Source organism: Bactrocera oleae, chromosome 4 (genome assembly GCF_042242935.1).
Source record: "Bactrocera oleae isolate idBacOlea1 chromosome 4, idBacOlea1, whole genome shotgun sequence".
Lineage (NCBI taxonomy): Eukaryota > Metazoa > Arthropoda > Insecta > Diptera > Tephritidae > Bactrocera > Bactrocera oleae.
The window spans coordinates 45526589-45545828 of NC_091538.1; the positions used below are offsets into that span (position 1 = coordinate 45526589).

Genomic DNA, 19240 nt, shown 5'->3' on the forward strand with positions numbered 1-19240 from the left:
TCATTATAAAAATTACCACATTTTAAGGACACATCTTAAGTAATAGCTGAAGGCTGGCCAACTTTGTCTGAAACCGGAGCATATTTGTCAGTAGTACAATATCCATGTAGAAGAATAGCTTTCTAGATTACTTAACTAGCAAAATAGGTGAGCTATTTTTTATAGTCATCCGGATACTAAACATTGACTAAGAAAAGTATAACTAAAAGTTTGTACCATTTGCCCGTCTGAAGCTAAGAAATCTTTCCATCTTTCTGGTAATTTGTGAACTCCATCGCAAACGAACTGCGCCGACGTTGCGCACCAAGAATTAACCAAGCCAATTTTTGATACCCTATTCTGATGGAAACCATATTCTATTGTAGTTAATGTGTCCAGAGCAAACGATAGTCAGAAGGTCTGGCCTTTAAAGTGGGTGAGGCAAAACTTCTCAGCCGTTGTTTTCCAAATACTTTTTAACCGGTATTGCAACATGAAGCCGTGCGTTGCCATGAAAGACATTTTTTGACTTGTTACTAGTCGCAAATTCCGGGCGTTTTTCGACAATAGCTCGCTTCAATTAAACGACGGGCTGTTGGCTGCGTTCCCCTTTAATGGTTTCACTCGGTTTTAGAACTCATAATACGGCACGCCCTATGATGTCAGCAAATATAGAGCTTACAGTGTCGTAATGCATATTCGGCTTTACCGTAGATTTAACTGAATTCACATATGATTTTTTGCATTGAGAATTGTCGTAATTGATCAATTTTTCATCACCAGTCATAATCTTATGCAAAAATTACTCCTTTTTGTAGCTTTCGAAAAGCATTTCTGACATGCAAAATCGTCTTTCAAAGTATCTTGGCTTCAGTGTTTTGAATGTTACCGGCTGCCTTTAAACATTTTAAAAGGTCTGCTTAAGTGTCTTCCAAAGATTTTGCGAGCTGGTTTTGTATTTTAAAGCAATCTTTATCGAGTAATACTGCCAGCTACACATCTTCAAAGCTTTTTTGGCTTCCCCGGACATTCTTCGTCTTTCAAGCCAAAATCACCACTTTTAAATCGTACAAACCACTCTTAGCGCGTTCGTTCTGCTAAAGCATATTAATCTTAAACTTCCACCAAAATATGAAGACTTTCAGCTGAAGTTTACTTTATATTAAAGTAACCAAAAAGACTCAAAACACTTTTTCATTCACAAAGTTCGATATATTTGAGTGAAAAACAAATTATTGTTGTTAACGCTTCCAATAAATAACATATGAATACGGAAAAAGACCCACAAGGACAGTAGCATTCTAGGGCATGTTTGGAGTATTGTGACAAAGGATATATAGGTATTGACTCAAGGGCGAGACACCAATCATGGTGAGATTCCTACTTTCCTACACCATACTTCGATCTTCAAACGTTTCAGCGTTATGTAATAAAGGCAGTGGATGTTTTTTTTTTCTAGATGTCAATGAATAATACGATATAGAGTCCACAACTTTCCCAGCTGCCTGTTTCATCTTTCCATGCGCAGAATCATCAATTTGTTAGTCGAAGACCCTTTTAAATATATACATATTTATAAATGGTCAGCATGACGATCTTAGTCGATTTAGCCATGTCCGTCTGTCTGTGTACACGCAAACTAATCCCACAGCTTTTGAGATGTTGATTCACACCCACGTTTTTTCCTCCCCAAGATGCTACTCATTTGTTGAAACCACCGATATCAGAAAACTATAGCATATAGCTCCCATACTAACTGAAAGATCGGAATCAAGTTCTTGAATGAAAACTTCTTTATTTGTGAAGGTATTCTAGCTTCGGTGCAACCGAATTTAACGTTTTTTCTTGTTTTAACGACTGACAATAAACTCTATAAACCTGATAGCGATTTAATTTCTTGCTTCTTCGCTTCAAAACTACAAAACTAACTGGTAAGAGCAAAGAAAGAGTGAGGCAACACTTTTCGTTCGTCGAGAGCACTTAAGATTAGTTCATGCTTCGAATTAAAGCCAACATTTATAGCAAAAGTTCCGAAGTCATTGAAAGTTTGATATAAACATAGCACATTTATACAAATATAAACTCTTCTATTGTGTTTGTAATCTTTATTTTATTATTTATTTGTCCATTAAACTTTACATGTGTTCAGAGTTTCTTTACAAAAGTTTACAAAAGCTCCATTTAGTAAAATAACAACTTAGTTTAAATGCTTTTAAAGATATAGTCAATTTTGACAGCAGACCACACTACTTAGCAAATATACATATCCCTTAGTTCTTTACATTTTTTTAAATTCTATTTAGTAAATGTTTTTTTTATTTTATTTCAAATGAAACGTATATATTTGTTTATTTTCTCCGCATCCGCAACTTAACTATGTCTTTACTGTTATTATATTATATTAGCATTCATGGGTTGTTATATATTTCTAACTTAGACCTAGCAGTCAGCTAAACATTTATTACTATTATTTCTTATTAATTTCTTTACTTATAAATACAACATCCAAGTAACAACTTTTATTTATGAAAAAAATATCTATTTGCTTCAACTATTTAGAAATAATTTATAAATAGTTTTATAAATGCATAGAAAAACAAGTTATTTATACAAATGCATCCTTTACCAAACTCTTCTCTAAGAAGTTTATTCTTTTTGCAGAAATTGGCAGTTTGAATTGAAATTATTGTGTAGGAATTATATGAGGTATTTCTCTCTCCGCTCTTTCATACAAATATTTGCCAACATAACTAAATTAACTTCATTCAAATAGAAATAATTCAATATAAAATTGTTCAAAAATTCAAATATAAATAAAACGGCATTTCAAGTCCAAATTACAAAATAACTGTACTGTACCGCAAAAGTTTTCATTCGTATGCATTGAATATCTGATTTTTTTGAACTTATTTATATGGTGTTTCAATAGTTCTACAACAAAAAGGGAGGTTAAATAAATGCTTACACACATATTTATGAATGTGCATATGTATTTATGTAAGAAAATTTGAAATAACATTTGTTCTGGCGTAAAAAGAACTTAACAAACAAATGAACATTTTCTGCACAACAATAGTGCTAATATAACCTAACATATATCGTACATATAACATATTATATATTCCATGATGATATACCTTTGTTTATATACATTAGGGTTTCCGTTATCTCTCTCTTATATTCAATTTAAACCGTGTCTAAACTAGTTTACTTTTCCCACATATTTCATATGGAATTTGTTGATCCTTTGTAATAAAGTTGTTATCTCCAAAGCAAATAAGCCTACAACTTTGAAAAAGTTATATTCCAATACAATGATTAAATATCTTAAGGAGATTTTATATAAAAACATTCCTCTAAAAGTTATTAACGGTTAAAGTCATGCATTAAATGTACTGTATTCTATAGTACACCATGTCGTATGAGCAACAAAGAGTGTATGAGTGGACTAGTCATTTGATGGATGACTTTAATTGCGTATAGCTTTTAAAGAAGTGGTGTTGTGGTAAAACTCATTTTTTCTAGAGCGAAAAATTTTGTACTAGAATATCATTTTTTCCCAGATGTACATTTACTTGTTTAATACAAAAAATCAAAAAACCACGTTATATTTACATGAGAAAAGAAATATGATGTAGGCACGGTTTAAATTGAAAATAAAGGCCTTGTTTAAGTTGGTTAATTTTTTAGGGCAAAAACTGAGACTTCAGGGGCCTTTGTAAAAACAAAAAAAAAACTTAGACATATAAATCATGATATTTAATAAAATATTTCAAGCAAAGTTAATATCTTCACCATATATATTACTTTATACAGTATTCCATTTACATATATCGTTACATGGCTTACTCGACACTATATGAATATAATGGTTTACATTAGGGTTATCCTTATATTTAAAAGTTCTCTTTACAGCGCATGTGTTTTCACTTAGCATAAGTATAAAGAGTTTCTAGACTATAGTCAAAAATAATTGCTTTTGTTTTTTTGCTTACATTAGGGATGTTCTCTGTTTTAATAATTTAACTCAATTGTATCAACTTATAATTAACAGCAATGATAATTACAATATTAGTAATATAATTAAAAATATTTTTTCACTAAAAATATTGAAATGAAAGTTAAACTAAACTGAATTTAACCTCACTTATTAGCAGTAAAAACTATTTCATAGAACTTCTTGACTATATCATGGCTATAAGCTGCTTTATGGGTGTACTTATGATTTATTTTTAACTTCAATATATACCTTATTATTGTATTAAATAGTTATTATTCTACTGAAATAATATGCTTAAAATTGGAAATGTTAAAATTAACAATAAACATTTTTTTTTGTTTCTATAGATTGTAGATATAAATTTTACCTAATTTTTTGTTATTTTTATTGTTAAAAACTGTTACAGGTTATGTGAGCTTACCTTGAAACAAATAAGATTTTTGTTTTATTAATTTAAAGTAATGAAACTAATTATAGCGTGATATATAATATTATAATTAAAGAAAATTTCACATCCGTAATTCGTTATTGTTAGTCAATTTTTTTTATTGGCATTACAAAAAGTCTTCACTTGGAACATCTTACCAGATTACGCGAATAACTTAAAACTATTTTTAAATCATATTAAGTGGGAAAAAGTTAGACACAAGTAATAAACAACATGCATATATATTATATAACTTGATAATGAATACAAACTTTCACGGCGAAGGCTCCCATAAAAGGACATTGATGACAAGTGAACTTTTCCAATTACGAAAGCGTTCAGTGTATGAAACTTATTCGAAAAGATAATGCTAAAAAAGTGCAAATATTATTAAAAAAAAAACTTATAATTCAGAAATTACACATGTTTTGAATTTGAATGAAACTAAAAATTTAACTTCCATTAAAAAATAAAAAAGCAAAAACAAAAACGTGTATAATAAAAATATGAGTACAATGAGGGCACAGAAACAGAATATAAAGTAAATAGGAGAAACATAAATTATATGCGTTACGCTTATAAATAACGGCGATTTACACGCTGCTGCGGTGACATCAATATCGAATCGCCATAAACTTGTGTATCAATTCCAGACGATAAACCGTTTGAACTATTGGGGCTTCGCCGTTGACCTGCAATAAAGATGTTCGAGTACATTAATGTACATGTGTGTGTGTGTATGTGTAAGAAGTGTACTACACTACATATAAATATAAATTTACTTGACTTGTTTTCAAAAGTTTGCAATTGAAATGCATGCACTTACCATAATAGGGTGACAGATTGGGATACATCTGAGTCGTCGGACTGCCTTGCGAAGCTGGTGTGGTCGGTGTACTGGTATTGCGCGACTTATTCTTCATGGAGGTGGAGAAAACTATTGAGAAGAGAGAGAGAAAGTTTTGTTAGTGATATAATTTTTTTTGTTTTTGTAGATAAAACAAATGTAATAAGTGAAAATTAATGTATGAGTATATATATATAAGTTCGGCACTTCGCTGCTCACTATCGTGGAGCGCTACTTTCTTCTCAAAAAATTATATATTAAAGTAACAACAAAGCTATGTAGAATGCAAAACAATGGAATATGAATAAACCAACTAAAATACTTGATATTCTGTCTCTATAATTTTGCTAGTCAATTACTTATTATGCCAGCCTATTTGGTTTATACCAGTTGTTTGTTCGATTCGCCACTCTTTCTTGACTCTTCCCGTATGTCACTTACCATCTGACTAGTTCTGTATTCAGATTGAAAGAGGTAACATATGTTGTTAGATGCAAAGAAATGGAATTTTGAAAAGCTCTCACTAATGAGTTGGAATATATCCCGCTAGAGTTGAGTTTCTGTACTAACTAACTGATACTAGAAAACAGTCAAATATATTCTTAAATTATAGATGCGGAACTAAAGTTAAGGTAGGTGTAGGCGATAACTTTTTGTGTGCAATATCTCTCTATATTTCCGCTTCATCTTCCAAGCGGATATTCAAAAAAAGAACGCTGGAGCCACTAACAACATCAACCGCCCCTTAAAGTACTATCTCTCTAGGCGGAATCGAAATATCAGATGAACTGGCAAAGGCTGGATCACCTCTTGAAGTATCTGAAGCGGAAACACTACCGTATTCTTTCGGAAATAGTGAAACTATTCGAATTTTAAGCAGAACAACTAGGATGATATAGGTATCTGTAAACATTCAAGCATATCTCAACCAATTATGTCGAGTACAGAACAGAAGGCCAGTGAACACAAGCCTCAGATTTTAAAATCTTTGTCACAGTTTCTCGACAACATCAACTGATCAAAGACTAATCGTAGCAATTTGAGAAAAAAAAAATATATGATAGGCGAGTATGAGTGTCAAATCTTGGACAGCACGCTTATCCACTAAATACCCATCTTAGATATGAACTAGATACCCTTTTGTGCTATCAGACTCGATAAATTTTGATTTAAGATTTTGGATAAAACAGTTCTGTCAATAACAAGATTGGATACAACAGAGATATTAGTGTACCAGATGTTAAACGAGTTCAGTTTGCAATATGATCCATGATCTAACAAAAATTAACCTATATTTAACAAATATAAATTCACAATCAGATCTACGTAACCGGAAAACCCCAAAATTTTTAAACGCCCAAGCACTATCAAATCTTTAGTATTTTCTAATATAATTTGTTAAATGTTTTCTGCCGCTACAACAACAACAACTAAAGATTAATTAAAAAATTTAAAACCTCTCTCGATAAAACGAAACTCTCTAGCCTTTATGAGTCACTCCCTCTAATCGCTTACCACTGGACTATATAACTTCTATACAGTTATTTTGACATGTCTAAACTATTCATCTCATCATTTATTAATATATTTTATAGGGTTTCCGAAATTTCCTTCCGGATGTTACAAACCTCGTAGTAAACTTAATATACCATGTTCAGGATGTCAAACACTTCCACATAATAAGACCTTATGGAGGGAATAACTCCAATAAGTGAAGGCTTTTAAAAATCTGAAAATTGAAATAAAATCACGAAAACTTCCACGAACTTTAACTCTTCAGTGTTCTAAAATTTTTTTTCCACCAAATCTACAATTTATATGGTACCGATCTCCATAAAAATTAAATTTATTATAACTTAAAAACTTTTTAAAATTCCTTTCAATTCACCGCAGGAGTTTGCCAAAGAGGCAGCTCTTAACGGTAAGCAGTTAAACATTTTCGCGCTACGAAAATTAAGTGTTCAACCCCCGTCAAACTCATATTTTATTGCTTTATTTATTAGCGATTTTTTCCATGCTTTCAACGGCTTAAAAGTGCCATAAAAAATAATCAGCGTCTATATGTAAATTAATTTGCAGAAATTTTGGTAAATTAATCAGGAAACTTTTTCAACTTCTTCAGCCCCGGATGTGAATGACATGGAGATGGCCATAGAAGCCAAAATCCGTGGAAGAAACTTTTCCGAGTGTCACACAAATTTATAGCCAACAGAGAAATCGAGTCAAATGAAAGAGTAGAGAAGAAGAAAATCAAATAAGCAAAAATTCATTTCTAAAATATGTTTAAGAGCAATTATGAACATAATTACAAAAATAAAAATGCGCGGCACAAACTTGACTAGAAATTTAAAACAGAAGGCAAAATATAATGAAATATCAAATAGAAAGCTGTGAATATTAAATTCAAGAAAAAATTAAATATTTCGAAAGATCTTCATTTTAAAACCGGGCTACAACTTTTGGATTTTAATCATCGATTTAGCGGCGATTTTTGGTTTAGATCGAAATATTATGGTGTATTGTTTGTCAGAAACCTCTACTAGACTTTCTCTAAGGGGCTGAGCAGAAAGCACGGCTGATGTATAAAGAGTATAGACTAAGAATTACCGGCCTAATAAAACGAAAATTTGTAGAGTTTATTGAAAAGCCAGTTCAACAACCATGACAACGATTAAAAGTAAAGCGATTTCTCTGTCAAAACCATTAATACAGGCAAAGATAATGATGTCTTTACCTTTCTGATTCTTTCATTGTGGTACTTCAATATATGTATGGAATAGATCATAACACGCTCACTAATCGACAAAGCGATTTGAGCCGATCACCAATTTGTTGAGACGGCGGCTAATGTCAGTTTTGGTTATGTCTCCTGGTTCGACGAAGGTAATACTGCCAAGGTGTTTCAACCTCAGTCCTTAAAATGTTGGAAGATGGAGGAGATCGTGCATGGATGTTTCCACCTCACACTCCTCCACACAACTTTTACCACTTACGTTCGACAAGATTATTAGCCTTACCGCTTGAATGCTTATAGGATAATGTCCAGTAAGCACCCCTACGATTGCGGCAAGATGAACTTTGCTTCTGTTAGTCATAAATGTATCTATCATTGGCGATATTTGAAACCTCGATAATCGGGAACAAGGCAGTCTAAAATCGATGATAATGTAAAAATACAATCGATATAGCTTCCTCTAAGGCCAACAAAGCAGACATACTGCTGACGCAAACTATTCACGCATACATTCACGGTACGCAGAAAGGGTTCAAATTATTATGAAAACATTGCAAGCATTTTTGGTAGTTGTCGGAAAGCAGAGACCAAAAAAAAAACACCAAAAGCAAAACAGAAAACAACAAAACCAAAAGCAGCGGAGAAAAATACTTTTCGAATTCTTCTGCCACGCTAACGACGCTGCCGCATGTTGGCTGCAAGGCAGGCGGCAACGGAAGCGCCTCGTATTGTTGTCATAGCAGCTTCCGTTGCGAGGGTCAGGTCCGGCTTCAGGCGACTACGGGCACAATAGAAGGCCCTTACGAGTGCGAAAATGGAAAAGCACAGAAGGTGTGCGGCAGTTTGATTGCGTAGATATGTACTCGTATGGAAGTGTCTATGGTATGTGTGTGCTCGAGCAAGTGCTTCTAAATGTGTGTGTGTATGTGCGTTTCGGCGTGCCTGTGACCCAGAAAGTATGCAAGAAAAAAGTAATTAAGGTAATTTTTTTATAATTGAGGCAATGAAAGTGCGCGAAAGCCTGCAGAGAAGATTAAGTGGCACGAGTGCAGCAGTTGAAACAACAAAAAAAAAATATCGGAAAAATAACGGAAAACTCAGCAGTAGCACGGCGACATTGGACAGCCAAAGTCAGCGTCGAAAGAATTTCAAAGGAAAAATTTACATAAAACGCAGCACACAACAAAAGGGATGTGGCAATTTAGCAACAACAAAAACAATAAATAAGAAATTACAAACAAAAAAAAAACACACAGACACACTGAAAGCCAATTCATTTAGCGCACAAATTCTGCTGTGGTTTTATGTGTTGCTATACAATGTGTTCGACTGCCAGCTCCTGACTTCAAAGCAGCAAAAGTCAGCGCCAGGCAACTCGCCGAGCACGCCGGCAGGCGTGGAAAAGTGGGAGGCAAGCAATCAGCTATAGTAGGCAGCTGGGCGTGCACTGCACTTGTTGCCGTTTTACTGCGCCGAGCTGAGCTCAGCTGAACTTAAACACGCTCTAATACACAGCTATGCGCGCGCTCAGCTGTTCTATAGCAAATAACGGTATTTTTTTTATTTTTACTATTCTTTTTTTTACTAGTTGTGCAGTTAAAAAAACTCGAATTCATCGCGCTTACACGAGTTGCGCAAATTTAACTTCAGCAACAAACAGTCGAGTGCAAAAGTGCAGCGCCATCAAGTGGAATGTGACAGTAAAATTCCTATTTCAATTTAGTCAAGTTACTTTTTAGGTCAATTTTGGCGCAAATTAGGCTTTCAAGGTAGACAAAGCGTGGGCAAAATAAATACTCGCGCACAGATAGCGAGCGCTAGATAGTTGTAAAGTAAGTATGTAAATAGGAAAAAAATTAAAAAAAAAAATAATAATAATAAATACAAAAAAGAACAGATAAAATAGTTTATTTAAAAACGTTGACTCTTCACAGTTGAGAAAATGCCAAAGCACAAACTACTTTTATTATCTTTTAGCTGACTATTTCGAAGGCATTGCTGCTTCTGAGTGGAATTAGTTTAATTAAGTACGATTTTAAGTAATTTTTGGTATAACGAATAGTTATAAACTGTTTATTATAAAAGAAACCGAGGCTAAAGAGATAGAAATTATTTAGGGTGCGGCTAATGGCTGTAGCAATCGTTAAAAGCATTGCTGCCTTCGTATTGAATAATTTTAGTAGTTCTGCTTGTTGTAAAGAAGGCCCCGCGATTTCGAAGGGTGACAAACAAAGCCTGCTGGACTTATTGTGCCCGAAGGTGAAAGTTTTGAGGGTACCGACCCAACATTGTGCAAGACTTGGAAACCCACAATTGCATCCACATAGCTAAAGATTTCTGCTTGGCCTTCCAGACCGTAGTGCATTCTTGACATCAAAATTACCGGAAAAGAATGGACGAAACCGAAATTGCAAGTGATTGGCTGTTACAGTACGCTATTCACATTTTCAACGCGAGATACAGATTACTAACACCTTCTATTGGAAAAATAATGGATTTCGTTTTACTTGACCATTAGGTCTTAATAACGATATTCGGCTTCATAAATATTTACTAGAGACAACTGTAGTCACTTTGACCTAAATAAAATGCCTTAGTTACATGAAATTGTTTGGAAACACACTGGTGAAGAATTCACAGGAACTAGAAGGGAATCCTACAGTTCGTAGTACACTAAAACTCTGCAGCTTCGATATCCTTATGTTAGCTTGAAAACTCCAAAAACAATGATTGGATAGTTTCAACAGAGCGTATTGGGTAAATATGAGGCTGAAGGACAAACATTTCGAGGAGTTTTAAGGAATCCCATAATGGGATGTACAAGGGAGAATTTATCATCAGTTGGCTACTTTTCTACAAAACAAATTTTTCAGTCAGGGCATTTATACAAAAACACAAAGCAGGCTAAATGATATAGGACCGCTAAATGGTATACGACCCCTGCATGCTCATTTTCTCGCAAAATATACAGTAGCAACTTTATCTGTAAAGCAAGTAGCTTCTAATAGTACTAATAGATATGGTCTTGGTCCATAAATCATCATCATTCCAACATCTTTTTCTAGTAAATTTTTCGTTAATCAACTTAAGCACATATTTATTTACCAGCTCCGCTTAGTATCCAAAAAAACGTTGTATCTAATTATGACCTCTCACCTTAACGGGCAATACCAACCGGGCATAATCCCGTTATTAAAATGCAGATATATCTCGTAAAACAAGTTCGGAGTCGACTGAACACTTACAGATTCATTCATTTGGCGGTTAACGTCACGGTAAACCCCTCAAATGGAAGATATGCTTAATCCCACATGTGAATGAGATGTAAACTTTCTTTACAATGTTATTTTCCTTAACCTCATTTACAAGTATCTCTTATTAACAGTTTTCTAACAGACTTATTTGAATCGAAACTATCATTGAGGTCCAATTTTTTTAAGATATGTATCGACCGATCATTTGTCCATGACGTCGCTTCTATTCTCAGACGGTCGGTTAATGAAAACTTAAGCTGTAGTGACCCAAAACGACAACAACGGACCAATTGCATTGATGCTAGAAGCCCGGCAGTCTAGAGTTCCGCTATTTCGGATATTTAAAAGTCGTGAAATATGTGTATCAATCATTCTTATCGGGAGCCTACGGACGTAATTTCAAACATTCAAAGACAAGCTTAAGCTTCTTTGAAGCAACAATCCCTCGAACGGCGATAAATGAAAAAGTCAGAAAAAATGTCGGCATCAGAAAAAAAGCTCTGACAAAGTTTGAACTTGGAACTAGAACCCAGAGACCATATAAAGAAATAGTCAGATAATATCGGCTTCCGAAACCGAAAAACATCCAAACCAAAAATATTCAAAAAAGAGATAGAAAAGGTTTACGACTAATGAAGAGAGAGAAATTATTTATTAATATTAAAACTTGACGCGGTTTAGGTAATATAAGAATAAACACCGACACACCAATGCACAACTGATCTCAGTTCAACGAAAAAAAAAATCTTTCTTCGGACAAAAGAAGAAAGGTACTTTGCTCTACTTCGCGTAAGTGAGGCACAAAAAACTAAAATAAACTTGTGTCGGATATCTCCTTAATGGAATTCTAATTTGTTATAATTATTTCTTGATAGATTTACCACTGAACTGGGAATCAACTACCACAAACAACACTTCAATGTCTCCTCTGCTAGCAATTTCCGCATAACTAAATTTTAAATGTCCGCCATTGAAATCATACAGCACAATAGACTATGACATCTTACAGGGCTGAGGTGGGAGTTTGCAGCAAATAATACAAAAGCGATCACACAGCTTTATTACCGATTGGCCCACGCTCCGCAGCGCACATCCCCAATCCCGCAATCCCGCAATCCCGCAATCCCGGGACCAGTTTGTCATGACCTCACCTACGGAAATCGGTGCAAATAGATTTTGCAAAATTAGCAGCGACAACCACCAGCCAATTAGATGAACAGAAGCAGTAGCAACAACAGCAGTAGCAGTAACAGCAACAAGCAGGAGCACACAAACAAAAGACTAAAGGAATTAGCTGGTAAACTTAAGCCGGCTGTCCGAATGTTGAAATGACTGAATGAACTGACAAAGTGGTCAGGAGAGTCAGGAACATACTGACTCCGGCAGTTATCTCTGAAGTTGATACACACAAAATTGAGTGTGACACGCAGTGTGGAGACAATGCCACAAGCCAGTAATGATGTTGCAAGTAGGTGAATGAGGGTTTGGAAAAATGGGAGAAAGGGAAGAGTATTATCAAAGAGAGTGTGTGTTTAGCAGGTATCATTGAAACAGCATACTCATAGCCGGTAATCAGCAGCAGATGAATGGTAACAACAAACTATTATATGCATTCATCTAATTGGCAAGATAGACTGGCAGTTAGGAAGTGAAAGCATGATTATTGCAGTGTAGCAAGTGAACGCCTACATTAAATATTAAAATAGAAAGCTAACAATAAGCTGAGCACCTATACACACACACGCATACAAAAAACCATAAATCTGCCGAAAGCCAGCCAACAATGGGACAACCACCGAGTTCTTAACTCAATTCTCAAAGAAAGCTGAAATCTTTTTAAAGCGCCGGATGTCGTGGGGACTGAAATACTCACACATACAAACACATTCATACACATATATATGTATAAGCACACAACTACGCTGCTTTAAGGTAATTTTGATAGTGAAATACCGCCTCAGACTCCCTTACAGCCTCAGCGGCTATTCTAGCATCGGAGCCTACTCGTGCCGGCGCCAAAATAGTCCAAATGTCCTGATGAAGTGTGCAAGTTGCATTGGCCAACAGCTGCAATCGATAACTTAGGTGGTGACAGCGTGTGCAGCGAGGTCAGTTGTATACATAAATTGCAGCGCCTGCAAGTATGCTTCTGTTGACACAATTTGGCATAATTTTCGGGCAATTAGCATGCCGGTGAGGTTGTGAGAGTATATAAAGCAAGCAGTGTGTTACCGAGAGAGAGAACGGAAGATTTATAGCGAAGAATGGGGAATCAAAAATGGCGGCAAACAAAGTAAATCAGCTGTAACGTCGGCCAAGATTGTTCACAGAGACTTCACGGTTTACTGAACTTTATTTTTGCTTTCCCAAATATTGCTCTGAATTAGACAAAATTTCAGTCTGAGGCTGACGACCGCGCTAGGATTCTAAACATGCTTGTTGCATATTAAAATCTTCCAAAAAGAAATGGTTAATCCTTTTGCACTGAATAAAATATAGATAAGTAATGCCATCAACTCTGAAAGGGTAAAGATCTAGCTAGGACCTTCTGTAAGAACTTCTCTAGCTTGCTGAAGACAAAAGTTTGACGATGAACACAGACTTAAAACTTACGGAATCACTATGCTCCACGAAAAAATTAATTTAATACTTCCCCCTCAAGAAGATATCTGAATATAATTGTAGTATGAAATAATTCACATAAAAGTGGAAATCGTTCATCTACCTAAAATAAAATGATATCCTTGATTGATTATTAGATTCTTGTGAAACGATGAGATAGCAGTTTTAGATGCAAAGTATAGCCTTAAAAGTGACTTGATGAGTAATATATGTTCTCTGCGTTAGGCGAAGAAACCATTCGTAATTTGCTAAACTCCATACAGGTGAAATAAACACCGAGGACTTTGCTTTTCAATAATAAAAAATCCGAACAATCACATCCATATGTGACAACGGATAAAACATGGCTCCATCATTTAGCTTCGGAGTCAAATCGGATCGGATGGGATAAATTGCACGTAATGAACTGACTAAAAGAGTGGAAAGGCGAAATGTTCAGCAGGAACAGTTATGTGGTCTATATTACGTGATGCGCGTGAAATAACTTTAAACGGTTTTCTTGAAAATGGAAATTTATCAGCAACGAATAGACTTTTATTAGACGATCGTTTGAAGGTTTGATCACCAGACACTTTTTCCTTTGCTACAGTGAAGAGGAAGCAAAATATTAATCGTAATACAAATAATGTATCGAAAAGTTAGCAGATCGGCCAATGGCAAGAAATTTGAACAATTAACTAACTTTTGCTACAAAAAGATGTGTTTCTTTTAGGTTATGAACTTTTCAGTCTATCCGTTACATTTTAACAGGATATATTAAGTTTGCCACAAAGTTTGTAACACCCAAAAGGAAACACCGGAGAAGCGCAATAAATCGAGCACTAAACACGCCAGAGACATTAAATTTTATCTTTGGAATGGTATGAAATGACTTTAAGGGAACCGCGTTCAAAATTAGACAGTGGGTGTGGCACCGCCCACTTTTAGATGAAACCCCATATCTTCGGATCTGCTTAACCGATTTCAAAAAATTCGGTGTATAACGTTATTTTTATATTTCTATGCCATAGTGCGAAAATGAGCGAAATCGGACTACAACCACGCCTATTTCCCATATAAAACCATTTTCAATTTCATCTGATTTCTTCACTTTCTACTATGCATATCAAGCAACAATGATTATATCGGCGTAAAACTTTGCGTGAGTAATACGTTTAAAGTATGCCACCTTGTGACTAAAAATTTTCTAAATCGAACCAAACTGTTCAAGCCCCTAGGTACTGAATACAGTGCCTATAGTTGACTTTTTACCGAAAATATCGGTCAATGTGTAAGATATATAATTGACATTCACATAATAAAACAAATAAATGAAACTTTCGATAATAGTATGTCTTTGTGTCAAAAATTGGATGAATTGGATCAATACTTCCTTTAATATAAAATTTTGCCAACACCTGAAGTAATATCCCGGGCTTTGCTCCTTGCCAGTTGCGAGAGTATAAAATGTTCGGTTACACCCGAACTTAGAAAATCCTTTCGTGTTACGTATATACTTTATAGGGTCTCTGAAGTTACGTTCCGTGTGCTACAAACTTCGTAACAAACTTAATATACCCTATTCAGGGTATAAAAATGAATTTGGGAACAAAAGGCCTTTAAGAAGATAAGGAAAATAGTTTAAATCATACAAATGCTTGACTTGAATCGAAAGAAAGCTATTTTACAGGCAAGAATTTACAATATAAAACATAAAAATGTATTTTCTTTAGAGTAAAGCTCAACTGATCAGAGATAGGTATAATACTAATTTATACCCACAACAAGTGAAGGTCTTAACACGTCACAAATTTGTATCTTTAGATTTTCGGTTGGCGAACGGTGTAAACACATAAGCAACCGAGCCAAAACTATTTTGCATTTCAGTCAAACTTCGTCGGCCTACTTAGAGACAACAACTTGGTTAATATAATATTATATAATGCCGCGTTATCAACTTTAACGTTGAGCTCAATTGCATTTTGATTTCCTCTCAATCTCGAACTTTATTTTGTTTGTTTTACACTGTGAAACCAATCTGCACTTATAGCGTTAAAATGTGCTTTTAACACAATCTAATTACTTTGAAAAATTAATTTGTACAACACACACGCATACACTCGCAAACATACACACCCCTGCGCGCTTGGAAAGCCAAATTTTCTGTGCCAACATCTAGAAAATGAACTTTTAAAGCCACCTCCATCAGATAGGTAAGTGGTTTCTTGGCAATTTCGAGCGACGACCGTCTAAGTACAACTACAACACTCTCCGCTTTGCCCACCAAATTACGACAAATTCATTAGCACACCTTAATTTCGCAAACTTTCCGCCTGCATTTCTGCCCCCTGTCCGTGTGTGTAACAGACGCAGGCAAAGGACAAGCGGCAGAGTCCTATCTGCCGCACAAACCCTACACTATAACGGTATAACAAAAGCAACTACTGCTAAGCAAGCAACTGACATTCGTCCTTAGAAGAGCTGCCTCACCAACAACACCTCCACCACCAACACTGCTACCACTCATGCTAATGCGCCTTTCAGAGAGTCTAGCATTGAATTGGAAATTAATCATCGAGATAAAGTGACACTTGACGCCATGTGAATATTTACGATGTTGGCCCAAGACTGCCGGCATAAAAACAAACAGCAAAACCAACAACAAGGAAATTGAAGCTAAACAAAAACTAAGAAGCTACTAAGCAGGCGATAATTACAGCAACAAAAACAAGTAAGGAAGGGCTAAGCTCGGGCGAAAGTGCGGAATAATTTCGTAATTATTGCGGATTTGTATCGGCAGATAATTCTAAAAATTTTTCAGAACTTTCATAAAAACCAAAAGAAACTTCCAAGGAGCTAGAGAAATATGAGACATAATTCCATATATTTTTTGATCCAAATCGCCACATGATAAGTCACTTCATTTTATTAAAGTAGACGAAATTCATTATATTCGTTGTGAAATAAACATCGACCGGTTTTGTCCATTTTTTGGGAGAGAGTCGCTACAATCAGTGATATGTGCCAGTCGCGTTTATTGATGCCAACCAAAATGTTGTAAGGTCAAAAGAACTAAGGCGGTGCAAAATGACGGTTTATGAAAAGTAGGCGTGGTTTGGTCCAATTCTGTCACTTTTAACTCGCGTTGAGAGGACACCATGCTGATATAGTCTACTTAATGTATACCACATCGGTCAATTTGCTTAAGAAATATGAATTTTCAAGCGCAAGTGGGCAGTGTTAGCCCATTACTCAAAACCGAATGGGTATATAACTATATTCGCGTGTATTCTCTCAAAATTTTAACGTTTATTTAAGAAAAACATGTTCTATTCAAAGTATTGCCCATCTGAAGCTATAACATTTTCCCCAACTTCTTTCTGATGTAAACCGTATTCTAGTGAGGTCGTTCTGCATCGACCGGAACAAATGGTAGTCCGAAGGGGCAAGGTCTGGGCCGTGAGATACGTCTTCCCAGTCGCTGTTTTCCAAATGGTGTTTAACCGGTGTTGCAGGATGATGTCACGATGGAAAATTATTGCCTTGTGTTTAGTAGCAAATTCCGGGCATTTTTCGGCAACCGTTCACTTCAACTTCATGACTTGCTGTCGGCAGCGTTCTCCATTAATGGTTTCACCCGATTCTAGAAGCAACTTTCATCGAGCTATGCTTCCAGTTTCTCATACTTAAACGTTTTTAACAGATTCGGTCGTTATTCATATTCGAAGACAAAATCAAACATTTTTAAATCGCAAAAATCACTTTTGGCACTCTTGCTCAGCTAGAGCATGTTCACCATAAACTTTCACCAAAATACGATGACTTTCGGCTCAAGTTTTCTTCATATTAAAGTAATAAAGAAGACCTCCCCTCAAAAACACTTTTTCAGGCACAAAATTCGACATATTTGAGTGAAAACAAATTATTGTTGTTTACGCTTCAAATGAATGACATATCCTGAAAAAGACGCACAAGGACAGGACAGGGAGCTTTCCAACGCATGTTACGAATATTGGAACAACGTAATAATAATCAAGTTACGCCGTCTCTTGGCAAGCCGCACGAATATAGTTAAGACCCAACACGTTTAACCTAAAATAGTCGAGATAAATATATTACTCTATGCAACGTCTTGCGATGGTATAAAAAATGGGACGTAGCTCTTTACTGTTGTTGTAGATTAGCGGTATTAGTAACAGTTCATATTTGCCAGACAGCTTTATTATACCGTCGTTGTTGTTGCTTACTGTTTAAATAAATAAATATTCAGTTGTATAAGCAGTAGGAACTATAACGAACCGTCAACGGCGAGAGATATCAATATACTATAATCAGTAAACAAACTATAATACAATCCACACAAGAGCGACAAAATCCAATGTTTGCATAGTTTGTCAAGCCGTTTATCCAGCGCCGGTGTAGCTCGTGCTTTATCGTTAACAATTTGTACGCAGCAACAACAACAGCCAAGTGAATTAGTTTTGTTCGTCGTTGTTGGGCCCCGGGCACGCCATGTGTCCAATAAATACAATAAATTACACCAGACAGGTAATGCAGTTAAGACCACCCAACGGCTCTGCCTTCACGGGTCGCAGTTCTTAGCGCCCTCTTAATGAAGCGACAGCGGATGCAATTTTCGTTAAAGGTCATTAATTAAATAATGTTTTTGTGATCTCTTTTCAAATTCAAAAGTGATAATAAATAGTTTGGAAGATAACTATTAGCACAAGCCTTGCGTGCGATTGCGGAGCGCGTCTTTATAATTGTGACTAATGAGGGAGCTGGAGAGCTTACGTAATAATGCTGTTAGCTATATGAGAGCAGTTTGAGAAGAAGTATTATGAAGAGTGCAATTACAACGTCCAATTTATCCGTGTCAAGCTGAAATTTCGGCAATTATTAAAAATTGTGAAAGCAGTCCTTGAAACTAGAATAAAACTTAACGAATAGGAGGGCGATCCAGGGTCAAGAATTTTCATACGTAACTGGTTACTCTACGAATACAGAATGACTAAAGGGACTTTTCACGTAGGAAACATTTATAAAATACATATGGTACAAAAGGAGAGGAGATTTTGGAGGTTTCATACAAGTGTGTAGAATACTAGAAAAAACGGTGAATCTCTTAAGAGACGCGAACGGGCTTGGGGTGTCGGAAAAGATAAGGAACTCCAAACTTTCATGACAAAAAGCACTTTTCGACCACGCGAACAACTTCTTGTTCCCTAACCTGTGGAAGTGGTCCAATAAATATTGCATTAAATATTATTTAATGAATCAAGTAATAAATAACTTACTTCGAAGATTATAAGACAAAAATTTTAAATTTTTATAAATATACTGTTTCTTTGGTGCTCAGACTATATCGACCTATTTACTAAAACTATTGTAAAATATA

The 19240-nt window shown here is 35.4% G+C and overlaps 1 protein-coding gene across 1 annotated transcript in view; it reads right to left on the minus strand.

Moving 5' to 3' along the window:
* Positions 1-2064: 2064 nt before the first annotated feature.
* Positions 2065-19240, minus strand: part of Gp210 (nucleoporin 210) — a 101009-nt gene continuing 83833 nt past the window's right edge. Inside the window, exons 24-25 of the mRNA XM_014244700.3 lie at positions 5233-5343; positions 2065-5098 (exon numbers count right to left, since the gene is read on the minus strand). Coding sequence (XP_014100175.2) covers positions 4983-5098; positions 5233-5343 — 227 coding nt within the window. The 3' untranslated portion in view covers positions 2065-4982. The remainder of the gene's footprint in view (positions 5099-5232; positions 5344-19240) is intronic.